This window comes from Mastacembelus armatus, chromosome 15, assembly GCF_900324485.2.
Source record: "Mastacembelus armatus chromosome 15, fMasArm1.2, whole genome shotgun sequence".
Classification (NCBI taxonomy): Eukaryota; Metazoa; Chordata; class Actinopteri; order Synbranchiformes; family Mastacembelidae; genus Mastacembelus; species Mastacembelus armatus.
Genome location: NC_046647.1, coordinates 3,819,401 through 3,843,806, shown reverse-complemented (window position 1 = coordinate 3,843,806; position 24,406 = coordinate 3,819,401). Strand labels below are relative to the sequence as shown.

Here is a 24,406-nt window from a genome sequence, read left to right as displayed (position 1 = left end):
AAACGGCACAAGTGCTTTTAAAATTCGTAAACGCAGCGAAATTAATTTGAGCTTTAAACCAAGAGAATGTATTTTACATTACCTCTGCCATTTCCAAACACAAAACATGTATGTTCTTTACTGTCAAAAAGCAGCCTTTATATGTGGGTGTATGTGGGAAATGAACATTTCAGAAGACTGGACAGCTTTGAGACACCTCACACACACATAACAGACAATACGTTAGGTTTTAAATACTGTCTCTAATCTGTATGTTTGTTACCATTCCTCAAAGGTGCAAATGTGTGTGTGTGTTTTTGTTTAGTGCCACAAACACCTCTAGTGTATTTACACACCCTGGAGAGTTGCATCAGCCACGCTGCCCTGCTTAGAGTACAAACACATGCAGATGAGTGCATAGCTCCCTCACTCTGAACACAGCAAATAAATCTACACAAACTCTGTGTTTGCGTGTGTGTGTGTGTGTGTGTGTGTGTGTGTGTGTGAACGTAGAATATGTGTGTCATTGTTAAGTCTGGCTCCTAAACTGCGTCTAAGCTTAGCTGAGCCCTTGATATTCTGTGTAGGTGAACATCACCTTGTGTTTGCTCTTCTAGATCATATCAGAGAATTTATGACTGTGGCTAATTGCTATCTAACAGTCCAGATTAAGTGTGGACACATTTTTAAAGGATGTTTCCACAGCTTGGCATTGTAAATTGTCAGTGGTTTCAGTGCTATTTTACAGCAAATTTAATTTCTGTTTAAAATTTTACAAATACGTTTTCATGACAAAGTCTTCAACAGCATATCATATAATTAGTAGATGGAGTTTCAGTCAGATGAGCTGATTTGACTTGTCATGCAACTGAATAAGCGTTATCAGCATACCTGTCAGCACTCCCGATTCTCCCGAGAGTCTACTATTTCACACCTGTCTCTAGCCCCCCTCCCATTTTGTTATTTCTCCTTGCAAATTCCCATAATTTGATTGGCACAAACCTTTTTTATATGAATAATCACATGAATATATTTTAATGAGGTTGTCCAGTTGCCAAATTTTGTATGAAACACTTCCCACTCACATATTCAACACATCATATAAACTTCAACCCATTTGTGACCTCAACCTGACAACTTGCAACCTAGTTGCGCTGTTTATCTGTGCCAATACTAGACGTGGGAAGTTGAATCAAGCATCACCGGGAGAAATGGGAGAACATGACTGATGACTACAGCAAAAAAAAAAAAACATCCAAAAAAGTTAGTTATGGAATTCAACAAAGTTCTGTGCTACCACCTTATACATGCTTCCCTTAGGCAATGTTATTAGGAAGCACTCTATTAATTACCACTGCTATGCAGATGACACTCAGCTGTATCTATCTATGAAACCTGATAACACAAACCAGTTAACCAGTTAACCAGACTTCAAGCGTGTCTAACTGACATAAAGGCCTGGATGACCAGTAACTTTCTACTTTTAAATTCAGAAAAAACAGAAGTTATTGTATTTGATCCTAAAAACCTCAGAGATAGCTTTTCTAACAATATAGCTACTTCAGATGGCATAGCCCTGGCCTCCAGCACTGCAATGAAAAACCTTGGGGGCCGCTGGTGGTGTAGTGATAGCGCACCCCTCCATATACGCAGGGGACGCTGGTTCGACTCCCGAGCTGGCCGTTATACAACCTGCATGTCTTCCCCTCACTCTCTCCCCCAATTTCCTGTCTCTCCACTGTCCTATCAAAATAAAAGCAAAAACTGCCCAAAAAAACCTTGGGAGTTATTTTTGACCAGGATATGTTCTTTAATTTACACATAAAACAAATATCTAGAACTGCCTTCTTTAACTTGCACAGTATTACCAAAATTAGGACCATCCTGTCTCAAAATGATGTAGAAAAACTAGTCCATGCATCTGTTACTTCAAGGCTGGATTACTCTAACTCACTATCAGGATTTCCCATTAACTTCAAAAAAAGCTTCCAGCTAATCCAGCCAGGAACTGGCAAGAGATCATATTTCTCCTATACTAGCTTCTCTTCATTGGCTCCCTGTAAAATCTTTAATAGAATCCTTCTCCTCACATACAAATCCCTTCATGATCAAGTACCTTCATACCTTAAATCACTAAATTCGTGCATTCTTTCTCCTATAGTTTGTGCTCTCTCCCTCTCTCTCTGTACTTTCTGCAGGTGTCCCTGGTCCTGGAGCTGTATATCGATGATGTGCAGTTACTGGTCCCACCAACCTGCAGTGTCTATTTGTTGTTTATTGTAGCTGTTCTTTTCTCTCTCTGCTCTATCCACTCACCCCAACAGGTCGAGGCAGATGGCCGCCCAAACTGAGCCGAGTTCTGCTGGAGGTTTCTTCTTCCGTTAAAGGGAGTCTTCACTGTCGCCAAGTCCTTGCTCATAAGGGATTTGTTTGGACTTGTTTTTGTTTTCGTAAAGTGGCTTGAGATTATTGTATTGTGATTTGTCACTAAATAAAATAAATTGAATTGAAATTGAAGGGCACACTGGCCATTTTGACCTCATCAGTGAGGGATGGATGGTGGCAGAAATTGTGAACAGACAGATTATGTTTTAAAATTTGTAATAAAATAAAAAATTAGTGCATAGCCAAGCCAAGCCAACTTTATTTATATAGCACTTTATAATACAGCACCCACTGACCAAAAAGCTGAACAGTTTAAAAATAACAAAATGATGCCTAAAATAAATATAAAATAAATAATATAGTATAAAAGGAACAATATAAAAGTAAAAGAGTACACATAAATATATAATCAAATAAAAATAATAATAAAACTAACACAATGAAAAAATCAACATCTTATACTGTGTTTATAGTATAACATTAAGTACATATAAAAACCAAGAAAGAAAATAAAAATTGATAAAAGCTAATAAAATAATAAAATCAACATCTCATACTGTGATAAGAGGCAAGGAGAAAAAGTCGCCAATTTAGAGTCACCAATCAACCTGACCTCCATGTTTTTGGACTGTGGGAGGAAACCAGAGTACCTGGAGAAAATGCACACAAGCACAGGGAGAACATGCAAACTCCACACAGAAAGTTCCCGGGCCCTTCTTGCTGTGAGGCAACAGTACTAACCATCCACGGTGCTGCCCATGGGGTAAGCCCATTTAAAGATTTAAAAACAAATAAAAGAATTTTAAAAATGGACTCTGAAATTGACAAGCAGCTTGGGCAGTGATGATAAAAATGTGCTCTTTCTTCCGTATACTAGTTAAAAGATGTGCAGCAGCATTCTGTACAAGCTGGAGATGGGACAGGGAGGAGTGGGACACACCAATGTACAGGAAGTTGCAGTAGTCCACCCGAGTTGTAACGAGGGCACTGATTACTGTCTCAAAGTGCAGTTTGCATAAAAAGGGTTTGACACTGGCCAGCTGTCATAGTTGAAAAAAGCTCCATTTTATTATTGCACTGATCTGCCCGTCCCATTTAAAATCACTCTCCACTTTTACACCCAGGTCAGTGACAGCAGGTTTGACATATTGTGACAGGGGGCCCAGATCAACAAGGGAGGGGCCCGCTGGTGGCGCTAGGACCAAAGACGATAACCGCTGTCTTTTTTTGATTAAAATCGAGGAAGTTAAGGGCCATCCCGTCTCTTACTTCATCAAGGCACTTGGTGAGAGTATTTCAGTAGGCATTATTCTTTTCCAGTGGCAAATATATCTGACTATCATCTATGTAACAGTAAAAGCAACAGTTGTGCTTTCTAAGAATAGAGCCGGGGGGGAGGGGGGTAAATAGAGAGAAAAGCAGGTGCTGAACAATTGAGCTGAGAGGTTTAGTTTATTTTCATGATTTAGGTTGATTAGGTTCTTTGCGGCTATGCATGTAAATGAAAGAAAGAAAATGCACTAAAATCCAACCAGAATCCCACCAAAATAGTGAAATGCATCAAGTCAACAGTAAACACACAATTATTTGTTACCTTAATTCTAATGAACATAGGCTACAGTCCTTTCTCAATGGTTTTACTCTGTTTTACCATGACTTTCATGAGCCAATCATGATTTCCCTTTTCCAGGGTTCCTCTATTATCAACTGTGTGCTGTCCATAAACAAGGCACTTCCAATTCCTAAGTGAACAGATACCCAGTACAGACACACACGCGAGATGCTACATGCTGCACCCACTATGCCTGTGGTGTAGTTAATGGGCAAGTCAGTAATTTTAAACTAATATTCTGATGTAGCTTTCTGTAAATTCAGTAGTGTCTTTTTATGGGTCATGAATGAGTTGAAATACAAGATAGAAGTTACCCTGTGCCTACCGTTGTACAGACTCTGGTGGTGGGGTGTTATCTCCTCCCCCACTGCCCTCCTCTGACTCACATCCCTACTGGGGGAACAACCGTTACACCTCCTCTTGCCATACTCAATGCCAGGGTTGTGCTGAAAGTCAGGGTGGTGCTGTATAGACTCTGGACTCCCCACAATCACCCGCCCTTTCTTCATATGTTCAGGTGTCCCCATCCCTGTCTGCTTGGTCTTGGGACTTCCATTCCCTGCCCCCATTGCATTAACCTGCCGGTGTCGCTGACTTAGCTCAGGGCTGGACATGACTGTGCCCTTCCCACAGCCTGGTGATGCCTGCTTTGACATTAGTAACTGTTTCTGGGCTAGTAGGTCAGAGCTGTAGGATTTGGGGTGGGAGTCACAAGGTAACCTGGTGGGAGACTTGCTGTGTTTCTCAGGGCTGTGTCCCCGAAGGCTGCGAGGGTCCATGTTAGTTAGAGACCCTCCTCGGGGCCGGCAAGGCTGGGGAAAGGTGTGGTACTCTGGGGTGGAGCTGTGCCTCCTTCCCATTGTGTGGGTGTCCTTTGAAGAAACACAGCTTGACCCAGATGCAGGGCTGTTACTGGCACCCATTGGATTGAGTTTGTGGTGGGGGTTGTCAGGAATATCTGTGCTCTCAGCACTAGAAGTGCTGCTCCCATCACCGACATCTCGCAACAAACCAGGAACTGGGACCCCTCCACCAAGCTGAGACAAGCTGCTCTGACTGTCAATGGAGCTCCTGCTGCCAGCCACAACACTGCCTCCACCAGCTCCAGCCGCAACCCTTTCCTCCTCCAGCATAATGAGACACACCTCCTTCAGCTCAAGGTTTTCACGGATTACTTCCAACTGCCGCTGCTCCAGCTCCTTCAACTTCTGCAGATAAATAGCCACCTCCTTTCTCATTAGGCCTGCACTGTAGCGGCCCAGACGCTGCCACTCCCGCGACACCCGCTTTCCCTTCTGCCGGTCGTCATCCAGGAAACAGCACAGGTCCCGCAGCTCCTGGTTGTCCTCCTGCAGTTTCTGGTTCACGTCCTGGTTTACATAAGACATGCACACACAGGAACATAAGCACAGTCACATACAGAGCAGCAGAGTGCACAGTTACTTGAATTTGCATATGATGAGTGAAATAAAATATGCAATACTGTGTTTGTGCATGTGTAATTGAGGTGTTTCTGTAATGTAATTGAACCAGTAACCAATAATACAATTAAGAGGTCACCAAATTATTATTTAATAAGCCATTGCTTGGCAATTAATAATGAACAACATTCAAAACAATTTAGCAGATGATGTCTTTAAATGTCTTGTTTTGTGCAACAAACAGGCCAAAGCCTGATTTAGATTGAAATTATAGGGAAAAAATTAAATGGAGAAGCTGGAATTCAGTTTTGGCATTCTTTTCTAAGAAAATTGAATATTAAATACATTTTAAAATAGGTGTCAGCTAATCATCTAGTGATCATTTAATCATTAAAGGATAAAACATTTCAGATCTAAAGGAACTTATTAGTTACAACACCCAATATTTTTTTAAAACTGGGAGCAGTTATACCAGCATATTGTTTAAACAGAAATTGAATAATTTTAATATGGCAGTGCAGTTCAGATTTTATATGCAATGAAGGTTATAGTAAGCAAATTCACAATTCAGACCTCCATCATTCAGCATTCTGTGTGCAACAGGTTTAACTGTTTTCTTTCTCATAATTTGATGACCACATTAATTATACATGGCCAAATCACATACATTTATGTGTCTCATTTAGAGCTCTACATCACCATGCTCATTTTAGGATTAAAACTCCAGAGAATTCAGTACAACCTGGCTCCCTGGGGTCCCTACTCCATCTCACCTTCAAACTCCGTATCTCGTTCAGGTGCTGCTGGAGTCTCCGGTTCACCTCCCGCATCAGATTTCCATGCTCTACAATAACACTCCTCTTCTCCGCCTCTGCCCTCCGGAGCCCTCGCACCAGCTCAGCTTTGCCCCACTTCAGCAGCTCTTCATCGTGCAATGTGGAGATGTCCGCCGCCGCGCTCTCCGCACTTTTGGACATCTGCGGCTGCTGTGTGCCTTTCTCCATCTTGTTAAACTCCGCTAGGGATTAGAAGGGAAAGGTGGGCTACTGTGTTTTGTAAATTTCAGAGAACAAGTCACCAAAGCAGTTCAAAAGATAACACCTAGACAACTTTCATCCAAACGTTGCTCCTGTTCCCAAGACCTTCCCTTTCTAATTTCCGTGCGACTACATCGCTTTTATTTTGTCTGTGCCTTTCTCCCACGCCCATGCTGCAGCTCCGATATCCACCCGGTCTCTGCTGCTGTGTGTTAGAACATCAGTCTGCATGCTGCTGTGTCTCCTACTGAGTCCTTTGCCGGATTGGCAGCGCGGTTTCTCTCCAGGCGCATGTCGACAGTTTTGCGCACTCCCACTGGAGTGCTGCAAGTAGAGGTTGCAGCTGTATAACCGGAGAGGCGAGATGATAAGGCGCGATACTGTGGAGGACAGATTCTGTCTGCTCTCGCTCCTTCCTGTGCTCTTTCTCATGACGCCTCTTTGTCCTGTTGCGCCATCTGCTGTAACTTTAAATTACAGTCCTACTGCATAATTACTCCTCAACTCAATACCATTTGCATTTCATGGCGTTCAGTTTGTACCATATTCCTGAGCGCACAATGGGGCTTTCTGAACACAAGAAAATGGCACAAATACAACAAGAAAAATGCAATATGTCAACTCTTCTCTAATGAAGACGCACAAACACTAATATTCACAAAATTGTCAGTAACAGTAGAAAGCGACCTTCTCTCAAAATCTTATAGTACATAAGTATTAGATTTGTTGGATGTCTATCATTGTGTGATAAGGATAAGTTAGCGAAAACTACTTTACTTAATATGTTGGCAGAAGACACGACGCCTGGTCTGCTGAACGGCAGGTTTCGTTATAAAAAGCTTCCAGATGGAAGTTTGGATCTGTTTCCTTAAACTAGTTTGTCATGCATTTCTTTATTTCAACACATTTACAGGTAAATCCCAGTATTTTAAATTACATTTTTTAATCGATTGACAACACCAATTTATGAATATATATGTATATGTATATATTGCAAATGCAATCGATGTAATTGCATACTGATATATTTACTCGTCCGCAGAGTCCTGGCTCTCGCGACTGATGTGTGGCGCTGACTCAGGAAGGTCCTGTGTCCTCATCGTGTTCCTTAGATCTGGAAGGCGTGACAGTCCCTCTAGCACTCCTGGTGGCTGATAGGTGAAGTGGACTGGTCGAACCTGAGCAATAACGGACACTCTCGGTGGCTGTGGTGCCACCATTGGCAACCAATGTTGACCCATCTGTGGCCAAAGGCCAACAGGGTGTGGTTTATAAATCTCTGCTGATTATACCATACGTAGTTTACCCATCTGCTATTTCTAGCAACATACTGAGCATTTGGAATGTGTCCAGTGAAGGGAATACTACCTATTATTCTTCCTGACATTATCCAATCTGATCCTAGTGCTTCATGTTCTGATGGAACCCCATAAGGAACCTGGTCCCATAAAATGTGTACTTTCTGGGTGGTTTGTCCAATCCCCTTCCTGTTGTTGCATTTCTCTCTCTGTCTCCCTCTTAGCTTGGCCCTTGGATTGATTGTTTCTCTGAGTGATTAATGTCAATTGTCCAGTTAACATTATTGGTACACATACACCTTCCCAATTTTGTGGCAACCTATGGCACTGTTTTTACAGGTCCAAAAAACATCAGCCAATGGAGCTGTTCCATCAGTAAAGTCTGGCAGTCAATGCTGAGCTATGTGTGTGAGGTTCTTTTGATAAATTACATTTATCAATTTGGGGCTATCTGGGCACACTGGATATGGGCTTTTGGGCTAGTTTTACACATTTTAATTGTAGCTGTAACATTAGCGATAGTGTTACCTCTTCCTACGATTGGATACCAAGTTTCATTGCTGCATCTCACCGGTAATGGCATTCTGAGTGAAAGCATGGAATAATGGGATCCATTATATTCAGTAGAATCTAAGAGGGTGGAATGGCTTTATAGGTGCAAAGTAGAGCAGTGTAGCATCGCACCAGATGTTGGAAGCCCATAGGGGCACCAGTGGAAAGTGCTGAAACAATACAGAAAATATGAACAAAAACAAACAAGTACCTAAGAAAAGGCTATTTAAGATGTTGTGCCTAAGGTTCTGTTGGTGCCTTATGCTTAAGCTAAGTATTTTTATTCCATATAATCCTGTGTGTTACTTTTAAAATATTAATCACCACATTTGTATAACTTTCACGCAACCTCACGTAACTATTATGTTATGCATGATCACCTGTTCCCCCATATCACATAATGTAGAAAAGAATTGAGTAATAGGATGATATAGTTTGAAGTAGCTAATGGATGTGGCCACAGGATGGGGGTTTTACCTCTCGCAGGAAGAAAAGTGTGAGAGGACTTTCCCCTGTCACATCACCTCATCCTCATCATATCTGAATGATCCATGGTTTGGCAACATGTGCCCTAGGATCATTTGGGACGGATCTGACACCTGGTTATTGACAGGTGGGATAACATCTTGAAGAATGACCCTCACTGTAGGAACATAGGCATAGTAATATTGTTTGTGATGTGTTTTCATTTAACAAATATGCATACTGGCTTGATATCTGCAGATGAGATGTTGTACTCATTGGATGGTCCTTTTAGGACCAAAGGAGGGAATGTTGTGTATTATCTCAGCAAACCAAGCCATATCTGTGCTGTATAGGTAGCATGTGTTTGTATCGTGAGAAAGCATGGCCATGTAAAGGAAAATATCCACAAGACGTTGAAGTGTGATTAATGACCCTGCACTCATACAATGTATAGACCAAGATGGCATATGCCTGAAACCAATTGTTATAGGCCTGGGAAACTGTGGTTGTATACATTAGGGAGCACTTGAGACTGTATCATGTGCCATGAATCAAATAAAGAACTGCAAGTGGGAAAATAGGAGAATCACACCAGGCCCCAGAAGGAAGAAATGGGTAGGGTGTGATCCCCATAACAGCTTTTAAAAAAAGGAATCATGTATAGGTAATTCTCGAGTATGTCCAGATAAGGGAAAATAATTGTGGTAAACAAGCATAACAACAAGATGAAAGAAAGGGGTCCAAAGGGTGGGAACCAACCCTTTGACCAAAAGTATAAAAGCAAGGAGCTTGAGAGAACATAGTCAGTCTGCCCTAGGGTGAATTAATCTTGTCTGTACTGTGTTATGTGAATAAACACCTGTGCACTTGGATCCAGTTGCCTCTCTTCTGCTTGTGGTCATATTGAAGAGGAATGCCATCTATACTTTTGAGTGTGACAGTTAAAGTCTAGTCAGATTGGAATCTTCACCAAAGCATCAAGGTCGTCTAGACACGACACTACTCACAAGTGAGACCCCAGGTCATTTTTGTAAAAATACAGTATTACGCAGCTGAATTGCATATTCATTGAATCTGTATTATACTTGTCTGATAAAGTAACCAGTAGTCAAATTTTAATGAAGACAGCTGTGCAAAGAAATTCACAGAGCATCGGGACCGTCATGTTGTGCCATGGTGCATTGAGAGCATATCCAAGGAATGCTGTTCTGCTATGAAAATACAGTATAGACACTATAAATCACTGGATCTAGACATCTTTCCTATGGACTCTTCATAATATTTCTATGCAGGACAAACCACAGTCTACAGGTATGAATGTGTGTCTCTGTCACTGAGGTACATGCCAGTACACACCCACACCCATTTCCCTATGAATATATAATGGACTGGGGCACAAAAACTGTGCTTGGTTCATATAGATTAAGTGCAGTACAAAGCATAAAATGTGGGATACTGATGAGAGATTCCAGACACTCACTGGATTTGTAGTTCAGGTCCAGGTGTTGATCATTAAAGGACAAAACTAAATGGCTCCAGATATTTCCTATCACAAAGTGTCCACAGGACAAATAGATTGATATAAACCATGTACAGTAGGTTTCACAACAATTCATATCCACACAACTGGTATTCTCTTTCAGGCTTTTGAGGAGTGTTTGTATATTACCACTGGCTGAATAACTCTTTGTACCAAGATGGTGAGCATTGAGAAAAATGGATCTGAAACTGAGTAAAAGTGACATATCTGTACATAAATAAGGCATGATAAGACAACAGCTTTTTAATAAGATAGTAAGAGATTTATCTGCATTGTTAATATGATCTATGTTAACAACAGCAAAAAGTCAATCATTTTTGTTTTTACTTGTTCTTGCAATTCGTAAAATAAATCATTCACTTGTTGACATTTTTAAAGGTGTAAAAGTGGATTAAAAATTGTAAGGGCAATAGGACAGAATTTATAGAAAACTAAAAATGAGACAGAGGTGCTTTGGTGTTCTCACGGTTATACTATTTCAGAAATATACTGAAAAAACATGAAGGAATGGATTCCAGTATTACCAGGCTTGATAAAATGTTTTGCCTGATACTTGACACTAGATGGTGATGTCGGTTTAGATAAAAATATGACTGGGTGATTTGAGCAAGTAAAAAATGAATTTGATTTGAACAGAAATTTTTGACTATAGCTGTCACAAAGCTGAATTACATTATTTGTAGAAGCATACACAGTTGGATCCTCTGTCTGTTACTCATTGGTTCAGAAGTCACCTCATCACCACACTAGAAAGGCTTTGAGACTGTGGACATGTTTTAGTATTGCATACTAAACTGCACACTAGTCAATGCAAGTCCTGTATTTCACTGCACTTGTTAGGAGAATGAGCCTGGGAAAAATCCTTCAATGTTGAATATAGGAAAAGGTCAGATCATATAAATATATAGCATGCCTCAGAACCTGTGCTGACCAACTGGCTCCCATCTTCTCTTTGATCTTCAACAGATCACTGGAGCTGTGTGAAGTCCCTGCATGCTTCAAACGCTCCACCATCATCCCCATCCCCAAGAAGCCAAAAATCACAGGACTTGATGACTACAAACCGGTGGCTCTGACATCTGTGGTCATGAAGTCCTTTGAGAGACTGGTGTTGGCCCACCTGAAGAACATCACTAGACCCTTCCTGGACCCCCTGCAGTTTGCCTACTGATCCTATCGGTCCGTGGATGATGCAGTCAACATAGGGCTGCACTACATCCTGCAACATCTGGACAAACCAGGGACTTATGTGAGGATCCTGTTTGTGGACTTCAGCTCGGCGTTTTACACCGTCATCCCATCACTCCTCCAGAATAAACTCTCCCACCTCTCCGTTCCTGACTATCTGTCAGTGGATTACAAGCTTCCTGACAGATAGGCAACAGCTAGTGAGGATGGGGAAATTTACTTCTGGCTCCCGCATCACCAGCACCGGCGCCCCCCAGGGGTGTTTTCTCTCCCCACTGCTCTTCTCCCTCTACACAAACGACTGCACCTCCCATGACTCCTCCGTGAAACTCCTGAATTTTGCAGATGTCACCACTATCATTGCTCTCATCCAGGACGGAGTCTGCATACAGACAGGAGGTGGAGCAGCTGGCTCTCTGGTGCAGTCACAACAACCTGGAGCTAAACATGCTCAAAACAGTGGAGATGGTAGTGGACTTCAGGAGAAAACCCCCCGCCCACCCCTCTCTCACCATCATGAACAGCACTGTGGCACCAGTGGAGTCATTCAGGTTGCTGGGCACCACCATCTTTCAGGACCTGAAGTGGAACTTCCACATCGACTCCATCATGAAGAAGGCCCAGCAGAGGCTGTACTTCCTGCGCCAGCTGAAGAAGTTCAACCTTCCGCAGACGCTGCTGACCCAGTTCTACTCAGCGGTCATCAAGTCTGTCCTGTGCTCCTCCATCACTGTCTGGTTTAGCTCTGCCTCTAAATCTGACATCCGAAGACTCCAGAGGACAGTTTGGACCGCTGAGAAGGTCATCGGTGTTCCCCTACCCACTCTCCAAGACCTGTACACCTCCAGAGTGAGGAAAAGAGCTCAGAAAATCACTCTGGATACCACTCACCCGAGCCACCACCTCTTCCAGCTCTTACCCTCTGGCCGGCGCTTCAGAGCTCCAAACATCAGGACAGCCCGGCACAAAGGAAGCTTCTTCCCTCGGGCCATCCAACTCTTCCACCATTCCCTTCTACTAACTGCACTATGACACTGGAACCCTTTTTTGCTCTTTGCACACTAAATTAGTTCTCCTTACATTCTGTTTTTAAGTTGCACCTTTTGTAAGCACACTGGACTCATAATCTGTAATTGTTCATTTATCTGTGCACTGTTTACTTTTTGTAGCATTTATGTTTACTGTTTAATTCCTGTAGCATTTGTATTTATGTCTGCTTACACTGGAATCCCCCCCGTACCAAAACAAATTCCTTGTGATTCTGCCAGGTTGAAGGTTTTTAAGTGCCATTCCAAAAAGCTGCATTGTGATTGGTTAAAGGTGTTCCTGACGCTGGTGAAAAGTTGGTAAAAATTGAACTGTGGGCGAAGAAAACAAATGTTGGCTTTTGCTAATTCGCCTCTGGTGTGTAATCTGATCACTATCTTGTAGCTCTTTAAATTACTTACGTAACCGGTTGCCTTAGAAGCCTCCCTGTGCCTGGTTTTCCAGCATCCGCATCGCCATCTTGGATTTCTTCCCCACGCTCTTCCTAATCATGTGCATTCTGTTTGTATAACTCTCAACGTGTTCAGAGACATTCTGTGTTGTGTTGTGATGGTGTTGAGCACAAATAGTAACACAGGGTTTTTTGGTCGAATTTGCCGTCTATTTGCCGTTTACCTGGTACCCAAAACAAAACATAAGAAACGCCCTCCAGTGAATATTTGGCCCACTCAGCTCCTACACAAACGAGTACGAGGAGTTAGCTTGAGGTTTGATGTAGTCGTTAGCTAGCGGAACTTCGCCAGTAAAAAAAAATGCAAACCTTTATGTGTCAATACACGCGTATTACAATTGGCGCATGGTTTCAGTGACTTTGATACCACAACACATAATTATGATAGCTACTTTAAACAACCACTGAAATCTTTTGAACTGCAATTCCTTCCTAAACTAATCCCTTCTCATGAACCTTTAAGTGAAACAGCACTCTTTTGGTCTTCTCCAGAGGTTATTGGCTGGGAGATTGAGCGGTTTATTGAGAGTCAAAGAGAAGCTCTCACGTGGTTTGTGGAGCACTGTGGTAACAGGTATTCTGTCTTTAATGATGAGCCAAAAGAGCATGTTTGAACACTTGCTACACATTAAGAAAATGTTATCTAGAAATCAGGGCACACCGAAGCAGGAGACAGCAGACAGTAGAAGCAGAACTTAAATTACTCCGTCAGTTTTGATCGTACAGATAAGGGCAATATATCATTCAAATTTGTAAAGGGTCTATTTTTATTTGTATACACATAACAACAAAACGCTGTGCTTTTGTAAAATAAAGAAAGCAGACAGGGGGCACTCTCTGTTTTCTCTGTCCCTGTCATCTCTCTTCACAGACACATAAATGAAACAACCTAAATCTCAGCGAATACTTGCCTCATAAAAATAAGAAATATATGGCTAAAAGCTTGAAATGTCTTCTTTTAAATGAAACAATTCAAGTCAAAAACAATCTCTTTTTATTCAATTCGTATGAAATTGAAGGAGCGGTACACTTTATCCTGTCTCACCTCTGAGCGCACTGTTCATATGGAAATAATCTGAGGTGAGCCAGGTAATTATGTACATGCCCCCAAGAAATGACATAAAACGTCAAACTTCATCATAGAATTTACTCACTTTTTCTGCACGTTTGGATGATGGCATGTGGGTGAAGCACTTCGAATGGTTCTGGACAGTGACGAAGAGTTTACTTTCTCGTCAGAGGAATAATGTGACTCAGATGACGAACGTTTACATTTGAGTCCTAGCAGAGGATATAATTCCTAACTGAAAGGCTCATTATGCAGTTCATTATGCGGGTCTTTGTCTTACCTGCATGCTAGAGGTAAGAGTCATTCTAGCTAAAAAGGAACACTTGATTTTAAAAATTGTTGGTGTGGTTTGCAGAAAACCCTGCAGGGCTGCGAAGAGGCTGCCTGTCTTTAAAGAGGTACAGAGAACAAGTAATTTCGGATTCCACTGTATCGACACAAGGTACTCGGGAGGATTCCGGTGCTGCCGCTGCTGATTCAACTCAATGCGCTCAGGAGGATTCCACTGTTTCATCTCAAGGTGGTGTGGCTGTATTATTTCCTACCATAAACTTTGGCGATTTGTTATCCAGTCAGGGGTCCACAGGTAGTGTGGTGAGAGGGCGCTGTTGCATATGCCCAGTGTCACTCCTCCTCCTGTTGATCTGGTCCGGAAGGGTGGAAAACACTGCTCTATGCATAAATTACTAGCTAGTGGCGCAGACACAAGCGACTCAGAGACATCTTCATCAGATTCAGACAGTGATGATTGTTATGCTGCATCTTCAGAGATTAGTGTTGTGTCAGCCCGGGATGTTGCTTCAGTTGATGTGGCACCTGCTGGTGCATCAGATGTTGCTCCACAGCCTAGTGGTGATAACACATTCTTTGTAAATCAGAACGCTGCTGAACTATAATCAAACATCTGTGATGCTGTGAGAGAGCTGAGCAGTAGGGTGAAACAGATTCTCACATCACACACACATCTAAAAGCGTATGGTTCGCACACAGTTGCAGAGTTTACCGACTACAACACACGAGCAGGGTCAGCAGGCCCCAGTGCCTGTTGAGGATCAGTGCATGCTATGTGATGTTGTTGTTGCTGATGCTGATTCAGAGCCTCCCCCCCGCCGCAGGTCACTAGTCCTAACATGAGCAGGGGCAGCATGCCCCTGTGGCTGATTCAATGATTTTAGGCCCGTCTCTGGCTAGAAGCTTTACAGATAACAATCCCCCCAGCACCGACGCTGTCCAGCAGGGTGCAGGTTTAATTATTGTCAGGGATGTTCCAGCATTTCATGGTATAGAGCTGAGACAGCCTATTCATTTCAGAGATGTTGACATTGATACCAATCCTGAACAGATTCCTACGCTTGTTAGGGAGCGGCTGACCAGTGTTATAAATAGGGCTATTGATGTGTAAAGTCCACGTGCTGAATGTTGTATTGAGACGACCCTCTTTGGTTAGCAATGTGCAAGTAGTTTTAAGGTCAAATAATGGCTATGATGTTGACACCTTCATAGATGAAGTTTCTCAAGTGATCCAGAGTAATGATGACTCGTTGTCAGATGGGGATCTTGAATGTGCGGTGAGTGTTGCACAAGAGGTCATTGGTGGTGGCACACGGCTGAAGCTTGGCCGTGTGCCTTATTGTGAAATTTTGTCTAGAAAGGGAAAGCTTTTGTATGATCCTGAGAATGACACCTCAGACAACAATTTATGTTTCAGCATGTGCATTATCAGAGCAGAAAACCCCTCACTGGGGGCTCTGGAAATATTACACAGGGCTAAAGAACTACAAGAATCTGTAGAGCTTTGCCCCACACAGCAGGTGGGTTTTAGTGATGTCACTAGATTTGAGAGGGAAATAGGTGCAAAGATAATTTTTCATCATGGTGGTGGTGGTAGAAAATGGCCGATCTGCTTCCAAACACACGGATCCCCGCACCATCTGGCTCTATCTACATGCTGAGCACTATTACCTGATAACAAACCCTAAAGGTTTTTTTGGTGGCTCATATGTCTGTGAATTTTGTTACAACACCTACGAGACACCCTTGCTACATAACTGCATATCATACTCGAGTATCTTGTGAGACAGAGTATCACGCCCCTAGTTATTATGAAGGGAAGTCGTGTAATCCTGATGTACAATGACGACTACAGCCAGCGCTGGATCCACTCGTACAGCTTTCTGCCTATGAGCCTGGCTAAAACACCAGCTGCCTTAGGCTTTGATGGTATGACCAAAGGGTACTTTCCTCATAAATTCAACACTGTTGAAAATGAATTTTATCAAGGACCCTACCCCTCCTCAGACTACTACGGGTATGACAAGATGCCCCAGAGTGAGCAGGTGAAATTCATGCAGTGGTATAATGAAGTTAAAGACAAGCCATTTAAAATGCAGGCTGAGTTAGCTCATTATTGTTGAAATTCTCCTCGTGGGCACCAGATCCACCCTTTCTAAAACCAGCACCTTCTCCATTCAAATTGACAACAATACTGTCCTCCCCTCCCCCCAAGTTAAAAGCCTGGGTGTCATCCTAGACGGTACTCTCTCCTTCACTCAGCATATCAATACCACTACCCGGTCGGCCTACTCCCATCTCCGTAACATAAACCGCATCCGTTCCTCACTCACCACCGATAGCACGGCAATACTCATTAACGCCTTTGTCTCGTTTGGATTACTGTAACTCACTCCTCACTGGTCTACCTCTCAAATCACTTCGCAAACTTCAACTTGTCCAGAACTCTGCTGCCCGAATCATCACCAGAACTCCATCCTCACATCATATCACCCCTGTCCTTAAACAACTTCACTGGCTCCCTGTGTCCTTCCGTATAAACTATAAAATCCTCCTTCTCACCTACAAAGCCCTCCACTCTATTGCCCCACCATACATCACTGAACTACTTCATATCTATTCTCCGCCTCGTCCTCTCCGCTCCTCCAGTTCCACTCTCCTCTGCACCCCTACAGCGCGCCTGGCCACCATGGGCGCTAGATCCTTCAGCCACACTGCGCCCCGCCTTTGGAACATTCTCCCTCATCGCATCCGGTCGTCTCCGGACTTATCAACTTTTAAATCATCACTCAAAACATATCTGTTCCGTATAGCGTTTTCCACCTAACTCTCTTAACTTCTCAAAGCAGCCCGTGATGTCCTACCACCCTCTGCCTATTTCATATTGTCTCATACTGTTTCATATTTGTTGTTCTGTCATCTGGGTTTCTGTATTTCAATTTACTTTTACTGTACTTCACCCACTTCCTAGATAATCCACGCTTTTGCCTTTACATTCTCTCCCGCCGTTTATGTATTCTTGTTACTGTTGTTTTAATGCACTCTATGTATATCATGCTGTATGCTTCCTTTTCTATCTGTAAGGTGACCTTGAGACTTTGAAAGGCGCCATGAAATAAAATGTATTATTTATTATTATTATTATGTGGAAGTATTGTGACAGGCATGCAGGATTTATCGCTCAGCGTTTATGTAGTGTACAGAGACTGACCCTTTTGCGTTCACGACTCTGGCATCAAGTTGTATGGGTGTTTTTAAGAAGCTCTTCCTGCCTCAGGACACTCTTGCTCTCACATATGATGGGATGTACCTGGAATGTAATAAGGCATTCTCAGATGTGTCCGTGCAGTGGCTAGAATATGTGGCCTATTCTGAAAAGAGGGTGATCAGGCATGCCCTCAGAGGTGGCGAATACAAGGTCGGGTACTACTGTGTTGATGGCTTTGATGCAGCCTCAAACACATGTTTTGAATTTGCAGGCTGCTACTATCACCACTGTATCAAGTGCTACCCAGAATCTACTACCAAGAATAATGTAGGGATTTACGCACAGTTTAACAACAAAGTGGAAGCTCTTAGTGGAATCTGAAAAAACAGACAGATACAGCTGTCAAGACATTTCTTGCTGACTACAAGAAGCCTGAGCGCCTGAATCCTAGGGATGCGCTTTTCGGTGGTAGGAAAAATGCAATGAAGCTCTTGCATGTGACGGAGTGTGCAAAGGGAGAAAAAGTGTATTATTTCGATTTCACAAGCTTGTATCCTACTGTGCCGGCTAAGAAAGATTATCCGATTGGACACCCCAAAATAACTGTAGGCAATTTTGACAGCAGTGAAAATTATTTTGGGCTTGTCAAATGCACTGTTTTGCCCCCTAGAGGTCGTACCATCCTGTTTTGCCATACAGGTGTCATAGTGCATGTTTCCCCTCTGCCAGACATCTGGTGGGGAGTTGAATCAGGTCAGTGAGTGTAATCACAGCGACTGTGAGAGACAGCTGACGGGGACATGGGTCTCATTTGAGCTTGAAAAAGCTGTTGAGAAGGGCTACCGGATTGTAAGCATTGAGAAGTGTGGCATTTTCCGAAAAAGACCAACACATTGTTCAGGGAGTACGTCAAGACATTTCTGAAATGTAAGCAAGAGGCATCAGGGTACCCCAAAAATGTCAAAACAGAGGAGGAAAAGCAGAAATATGTCCAAGACTATGAAGCCCATAAAGGCATAAGGCTAAACCCTGACGAGATTGTTGTCAATAAAGCCGTCAGGAGCTGCAACAAGCTTCTTCTGAACTCGCTGTGGGGCAGGTTTAGCATGAGGACCAATATGGGTAGATGTGAGTTGATCACCGAGGCTGAGCAATTCACAGAGCTGATGTTTACTGACCATTTTGACGTCAGACAGTTCTGCTTCGTATGTGATGAGATAGCTATGGTTCAGTGGCGACATAGTGATGACCAAGACGGCAGGGCAAGTGATGTGAATGTATTTATTGGTGCAGTGACAATGGCTCATGCCTGGCTCATGTTGTACGAGCTGCTGGACAAGCTGCAGGAGGGAGTACTGTACTGTGATACCGATTCTGCCATCTTCACATCTAGACCTGGCGAGTGAATCCCCCCTCTAGGCCTGTACCTAGGGGACTTGACAGATGAGTTGTGTGATGAGGGCGGGGAGGATGATTTCATCACAGAGTTTGTCTCAGGTGGCCCCAAATGCTATGCCTACCACACACAGAGAGGGAAGAGATGGGTGAAATGTAAAGGGGTAACTCTGAATTCAGCTAATCCGGCAGTTGTGACTCAGGAGTCTCTAGTGGAGCTTGTTAAATCATTTGTGGCTGATCAGCAATCAGATAGGCACATCATCACAGAGACTTGAAGGTGAAGAAGGTTTGCGTTGTCTACAACAAACGCAGGGTCCTGCCTGACTACAGAACACTGCCTTATGGATACTAAAGAGGAGTTTGAAGGGCGTCTAATGCATCCTTTTATCATGATTGTAAGTGGGCCGTCTAATAGCGGGAAGACAGTCTTTGTCAAAACCCTCACTGCGTCTTATTTCACGCAGATTCGATAATATTGTCTACATCTACACGTGCTGGCAGGCACTGTACGATCAGCTCCTAAAGATTATTGACATAAATTTTGTCAATGGGCTGCCAGAGTCATTGTGTGATGACACCCTTTTGCCTCCAGACAAAAACAACCTCCTGATTATAGATGATTTAATTAATAATGCTAGTGGTAATTTGGAGGTGCAAAATGTTTTCACAAAATACCTATCTAGTGCAGAATTTGTTCATACAGAGTAAAGCCAGTCGTACTATTAGTTTAAACACTAACTAAACACTGGTTTTGTTTAAAACTCCCCGAGACAGATATCAGGTGGCTCTGATAGCCCACCAGATGTACCCTGGTAATACCAAATACTTTTTAGAATCTTTTTAAAATGTATGTGGCTAAAAAGTATGCAGGGACTCTACAGAGGTATCTCACACTTTGGAGGCAGGGTGAGCATGAAAAGGGGGTGCTGACATTGTCTCTACCCCCCATGCTGGGTTCTGATGGAGACGGTGATGGGGGTGTGGAAGCACCTGGTGAGGATGGGGTCAACAGGATGTGAGATTTGGTGGTTGATGAGGTGTTGAGACATGTTCCCAAGAGACAGAGAAAAAATGCAGAGCACATTATGTCTGCACTGTCTAGATCACCAAATGTGATATCATGGTCAGCCCAGGGGGAAGTCAGAATCAACAGACGATCAGAGGCACCCATCTATACAATTTAATTAATAGAGTCACTGCTCCCCATCGTGTCTCAGGGTAAATAAAAAAAAAACACACACAGTGTGTCAATACACACAGAATATCTTCATTATCATCATCATTGTATCATCTCAGAAATGCATATTGAACACATGTAAACTTGCTGTGTACAGATGCGGGTCTAATTCTAGCCACAAAGCCTGAGACCTTCTCATCATTGCAGATAAGGCTGGTCCCATATTTTTTAATAAACTTGTTGTAACTTATGCCTTTCTGTATATGCCACAGGAAAAACAAACAGTGCTCGCCACAGGTCACAGAGAGGTCAGCCTGGACCTGGGTAGTCGAATAAACCACTCTGGTGAACCACCTCAGAATACTTATAACTCATTTGAGAGCCTCACCCTTAGTCTCTCACATCCAAACTGGAAAACACAAAAACCAGTTCTACTTGTCACTGTGTACCATCCACCTGTCCCTTACTCAGAGTTTTTAACTGAATTCCCTGACTTCCTGTCTGATTTAGTGCTTAGATCAGATAAAGTCATTATAGTGGAAGATTTTAACATTCGTGTAGATGTTGAAAATAACAGCCTCAGCATTGCATTTAATTCTATATTACATTCAATTGGTTTCATTCAAAATGTTAATAAACCCATCCACTGTTTCAATCACACCCTTGATCTTGTTCTGACCTATGGCATCAAAATTGAACATCTAATAGTTTTTCCCCCAAATCCTGCTTTTGAATTTAAAATGATGGATCATGCAGCGTTTGGAAGAAAATTTCACTACAGCAGATGTTTATCCGACAACGCTGTTAATAAATTTAAGAAAATGATTCCATCTTTATTTACAGTACATCTATGCCAAGTATAAACATAGTGGAGGGAAGCTGCTTCAATCCCACTCCCTACCAAATTGATCATGTTGTTGACAGCACTGTAACCTCACTGCGTGAAACGCTTGATACTGTGGCCCCTCTGAAAAAGAAGTTAGTGAATCAGAGAAGACTAGCCCCATGGTATAATTTACATACCAGGGGAGGTTTTTTCTTCCGTTAAAGGGAGTTTTTCCTCTCCACTGTCGCCAAGTGCTTGCTCATAAGGGAATTGTTGGGTTTTTAGTTTTAGTTTTTGTAAAGTGCCTTGAGATGATTTGTATTGTGATTTGGCGCTATATAAATAAAATTGAATTGAATTGAATTGAATTGGTGGCATTTTTCAAGAGAAACCTGACAATATGAGGGTTGAATCTGTCTGGTGAATGTCAAAAAACATTGCTTGCCAATCACCTGTCAAATATATAGCCAGCCAGTGCTGTCCCGGCAGGTAGGAGGAATTGGTGTTTACAATCAACGCTGCAGGACGACGAGTTATTTTGAGTTGGGCCAGCTGGTTACACGGCTTAATACTCACAAAATAGGTTCTGGCTCCAATTATCCTTTTAGCCACACATGTCAATTCGACGGTATTCGTATCTCAATAATAGTCCACCACCACCTGTCTGCTGTTTGATATTTCAATGACTGAATTGTAGACAGCGTAACAGATTAAGTTAGTGCGAGCCAGCGGAGTCTGGAACCGTGCTTCCAGTCTAACATTTCCTGTTTTGATTAAAGAGACGTCTCCCCCTCCCCCGCCATCAGGCTCTAGGTTAAAGCAGAATAGAGCGTACCCCTGTCCAAAGTCCTCACGTGTGATGGCCAACGCCCTGTCTTTAAGATGCCGTCCGGTTGTCTGGACCAACTGATAATATTCGCGCGCGTACTGGCCTCTGACGAAATGTGGTTGAAGCAGTTTCGCAGGGTCTGTTTGACCGTCAGCATAGAGACACAAATACTTCGCTCAAAATTAAATGGATTTCTAACAGAACTGCCTGTATAGGCCTCATTGTCCACTAAACCAAGTATGACAAATTTTGGAATGTGACCCAAATAAAGATTGTCCTGACAGTATACTCTGGTCCCAGGAGGAATAGAGTGGGTTTTCATAGCCACTCTGTCAATACAGTATTTCGCGTTAGCGTGCTGCAGCACCCTGCTGTGGGCGAGTCTGAGGGAGGGTGAAAGTGTGACTTTTTTCACAAAAAGACTGGCAGTCAGGATTTTAACCCAGAATTGTTGTTCTGCACGGCCATTAGGCAGAATTTGTCTTTCGCCTGTATGAATTTCATGGAAATGTCACGTCCATTTAGTAGGAATTTTTCCTGAAAAAACAGATCGGCATGTATGGGAGCGATTAATTCCACAATCCTGCTGTTTTCTGTATAGCGGTCCCTGGCTCCTAAGCAGGTATTTTCACCGTCCAGAGCGTGATTATTCATGTGTCCACAGGTATCTTTTGCAATTAATTCAATTCAATTCAATTTTATTTGTATAGCGCCAAATCACAATACAAATCATCTCAAGGCACTTTACAAAAACTAAAACTAAAAACCCAACAATTCCCTTATGAGCAAGCACTTGGCGACAGTGGAGAGGAAAAAACTCCCTTTAACGGAAGAAAAAAACCTCCAGCAGAACCGGGCTCAGTTTGGGCGGCCATCTGCCTCGACCGGTTGGGGTGAGTGGATAGAGCAGAGAGAAAAGAACAGCAACAATAAACAACAAATAGACACTGCAAGTTGGTGGGGCCAGTAACTGCACATCAGCGATAAACAGCTCCAGGACCAGGGACACCTGCAGAAGGTACAGAGAGAGAGAGAGAGAGAGGGAGGGAGAGAGCACAAACTAGGGGAGAGAGAGAGCACAAGGTTAGTAACATTCAATGGTGGAATATACATGAGGTGGGAGAGAAGGGGGGGGGGGGGGGGAGCTCAGTGCACCGATGGTCCTCGGGCAGTCTAGGCCTATAGCAGCATAACTAACTAAGGGATGGTTCAGGGTTGCCTGAAGCCAGCCCTAACTATATGCTTTGTCAAAGAGGAAGGTTTTAAGTCTAGCCTTAAAAGTACAGAGAGTGTCTGCCTCCTGAACCCAGGCTGAGAGCTGGTTCCACAGGAGAGGAGCTTGATAGCTGAAGGCTCTGCCTCCCATTCTGCTTTTGAGAACTCTGGGAACCACAAGTAGGCCTGCACTCTGAGAGCGAAGTGGTCTATTGGGATAATATGGTACTATGAGGTCTTTAAGGTATGAAGGAGCTTGATTATGAAGGGATTTGTATGTGAGAAGAAGGATTTTAAATTCTATTCTATATTTTACAGGGAGCCAATGAAGAGAAGCCAATATAGGAGAAATATGATCTCTCTTGCTAGTTCCTGTCAGGACTCTGGCTGCGGCATTCTGGATTAATTGGAGGCTTTTTATTAAGATATTAGGACATCCAGATAGTAATGAGTTACAGTAATCTAGCCTTGAGGAAACAAACGCATGGACTAGTTTTTCTGCATCATTTTGAGACAGGATGTTCCTAATTTTGGAAATGTTGCGCAGGTGAAAGAATGCAGTTCTAGAAATTTGTTTTATGTGTGAGTTAAAGGACATGTCCTGGTCAATTAGAGCAGTGCTGAACTGTGATTCCAGAGTGTCTGCTGCTTGACAGCTGCTGACTTTCTGTTCCATCTGACACCTCCACCCTGCGTTTTACGCACCTTTTTGATCTGGCACGGAGCTGTCGCCAGCTTACCCGGGGGTCGCTTGACCCCCCTTGCTGTGTACAGTGCAACACCTCCCCTCTCCTGTCTTCCATTCATCAGCTTGTGTTGAAATATTGGACACCACATCTCCCATAAAATTTGTAGCTGCTGATTTTAAATGGGGTTTTGCTAGATTAAAGCCATTTCTGAACAGCGGAACGGCCCATCTAAACAGATTGCGGAATAAGCCCCCCATTCCATTTCCATATTGAGTGTGGGCTCCGCTAAAGCCGATTATTGTGTATGTATGGGCTCCTCGTCATGAACTCACGGGGCTGTATGTGTTCGGTTTGATTGTTCTTTAAGGCCACCTCGATGCAGTCAATCTTGTGTTTCGAAAGACACGCGTAGTCTGGCTTGTCAAAACAGACTGTGTGTATTTTCCCACGTTTCTCCTCTGTTATATTAATGCATCTGAGTAACAGCGCATGTGTGTCCCCCACCAGCTGATGATCGAAAATGTCTGAATATACAAAAATATTATACAATCCTGCATGAATATCCGCAGGGTGTGGTGCTGTAAATATTTCATTCCAGGAAGGGATGAATCCTTCTTCATTGGGGTCAAATCCCAATATCCTTGCAAGACGCCCTTTAAATTTCAGAACCAGTCCTTCGGCCCCAAATATCTGGACTCTGTGTGAAATGTGGCTGTAACGCATTTTTAT

General features: G+C 43.0%; 1 protein-coding gene across 1 annotated transcript in view; it reads right to left on the bottom strand.

Annotated features, from left to right (window-relative positions):
- The window catches only part of ccdc85a (coiled-coil domain containing 85A), a 45,416-nt gene extending 39,015 nt beyond the window's left edge, over positions 1 to 6,401 (bottom strand). The window contains exons 1-2 of the mRNA XM_026309770.1: positions 6,171 to 6,401; positions 4,302 to 5,346 (exon numbers count right to left, since the gene is read on the bottom strand). Coding sequence (XP_026165555.1) covers positions 4,302 to 5,346; positions 6,171 to 6,401 — 1,276 coding nt within the window. The remainder of the gene's footprint in view (positions 1 to 4,301; positions 5,347 to 6,170) is intronic.
- Positions 6,402 to 24,406: the final 18,005 nt, after the last annotated feature.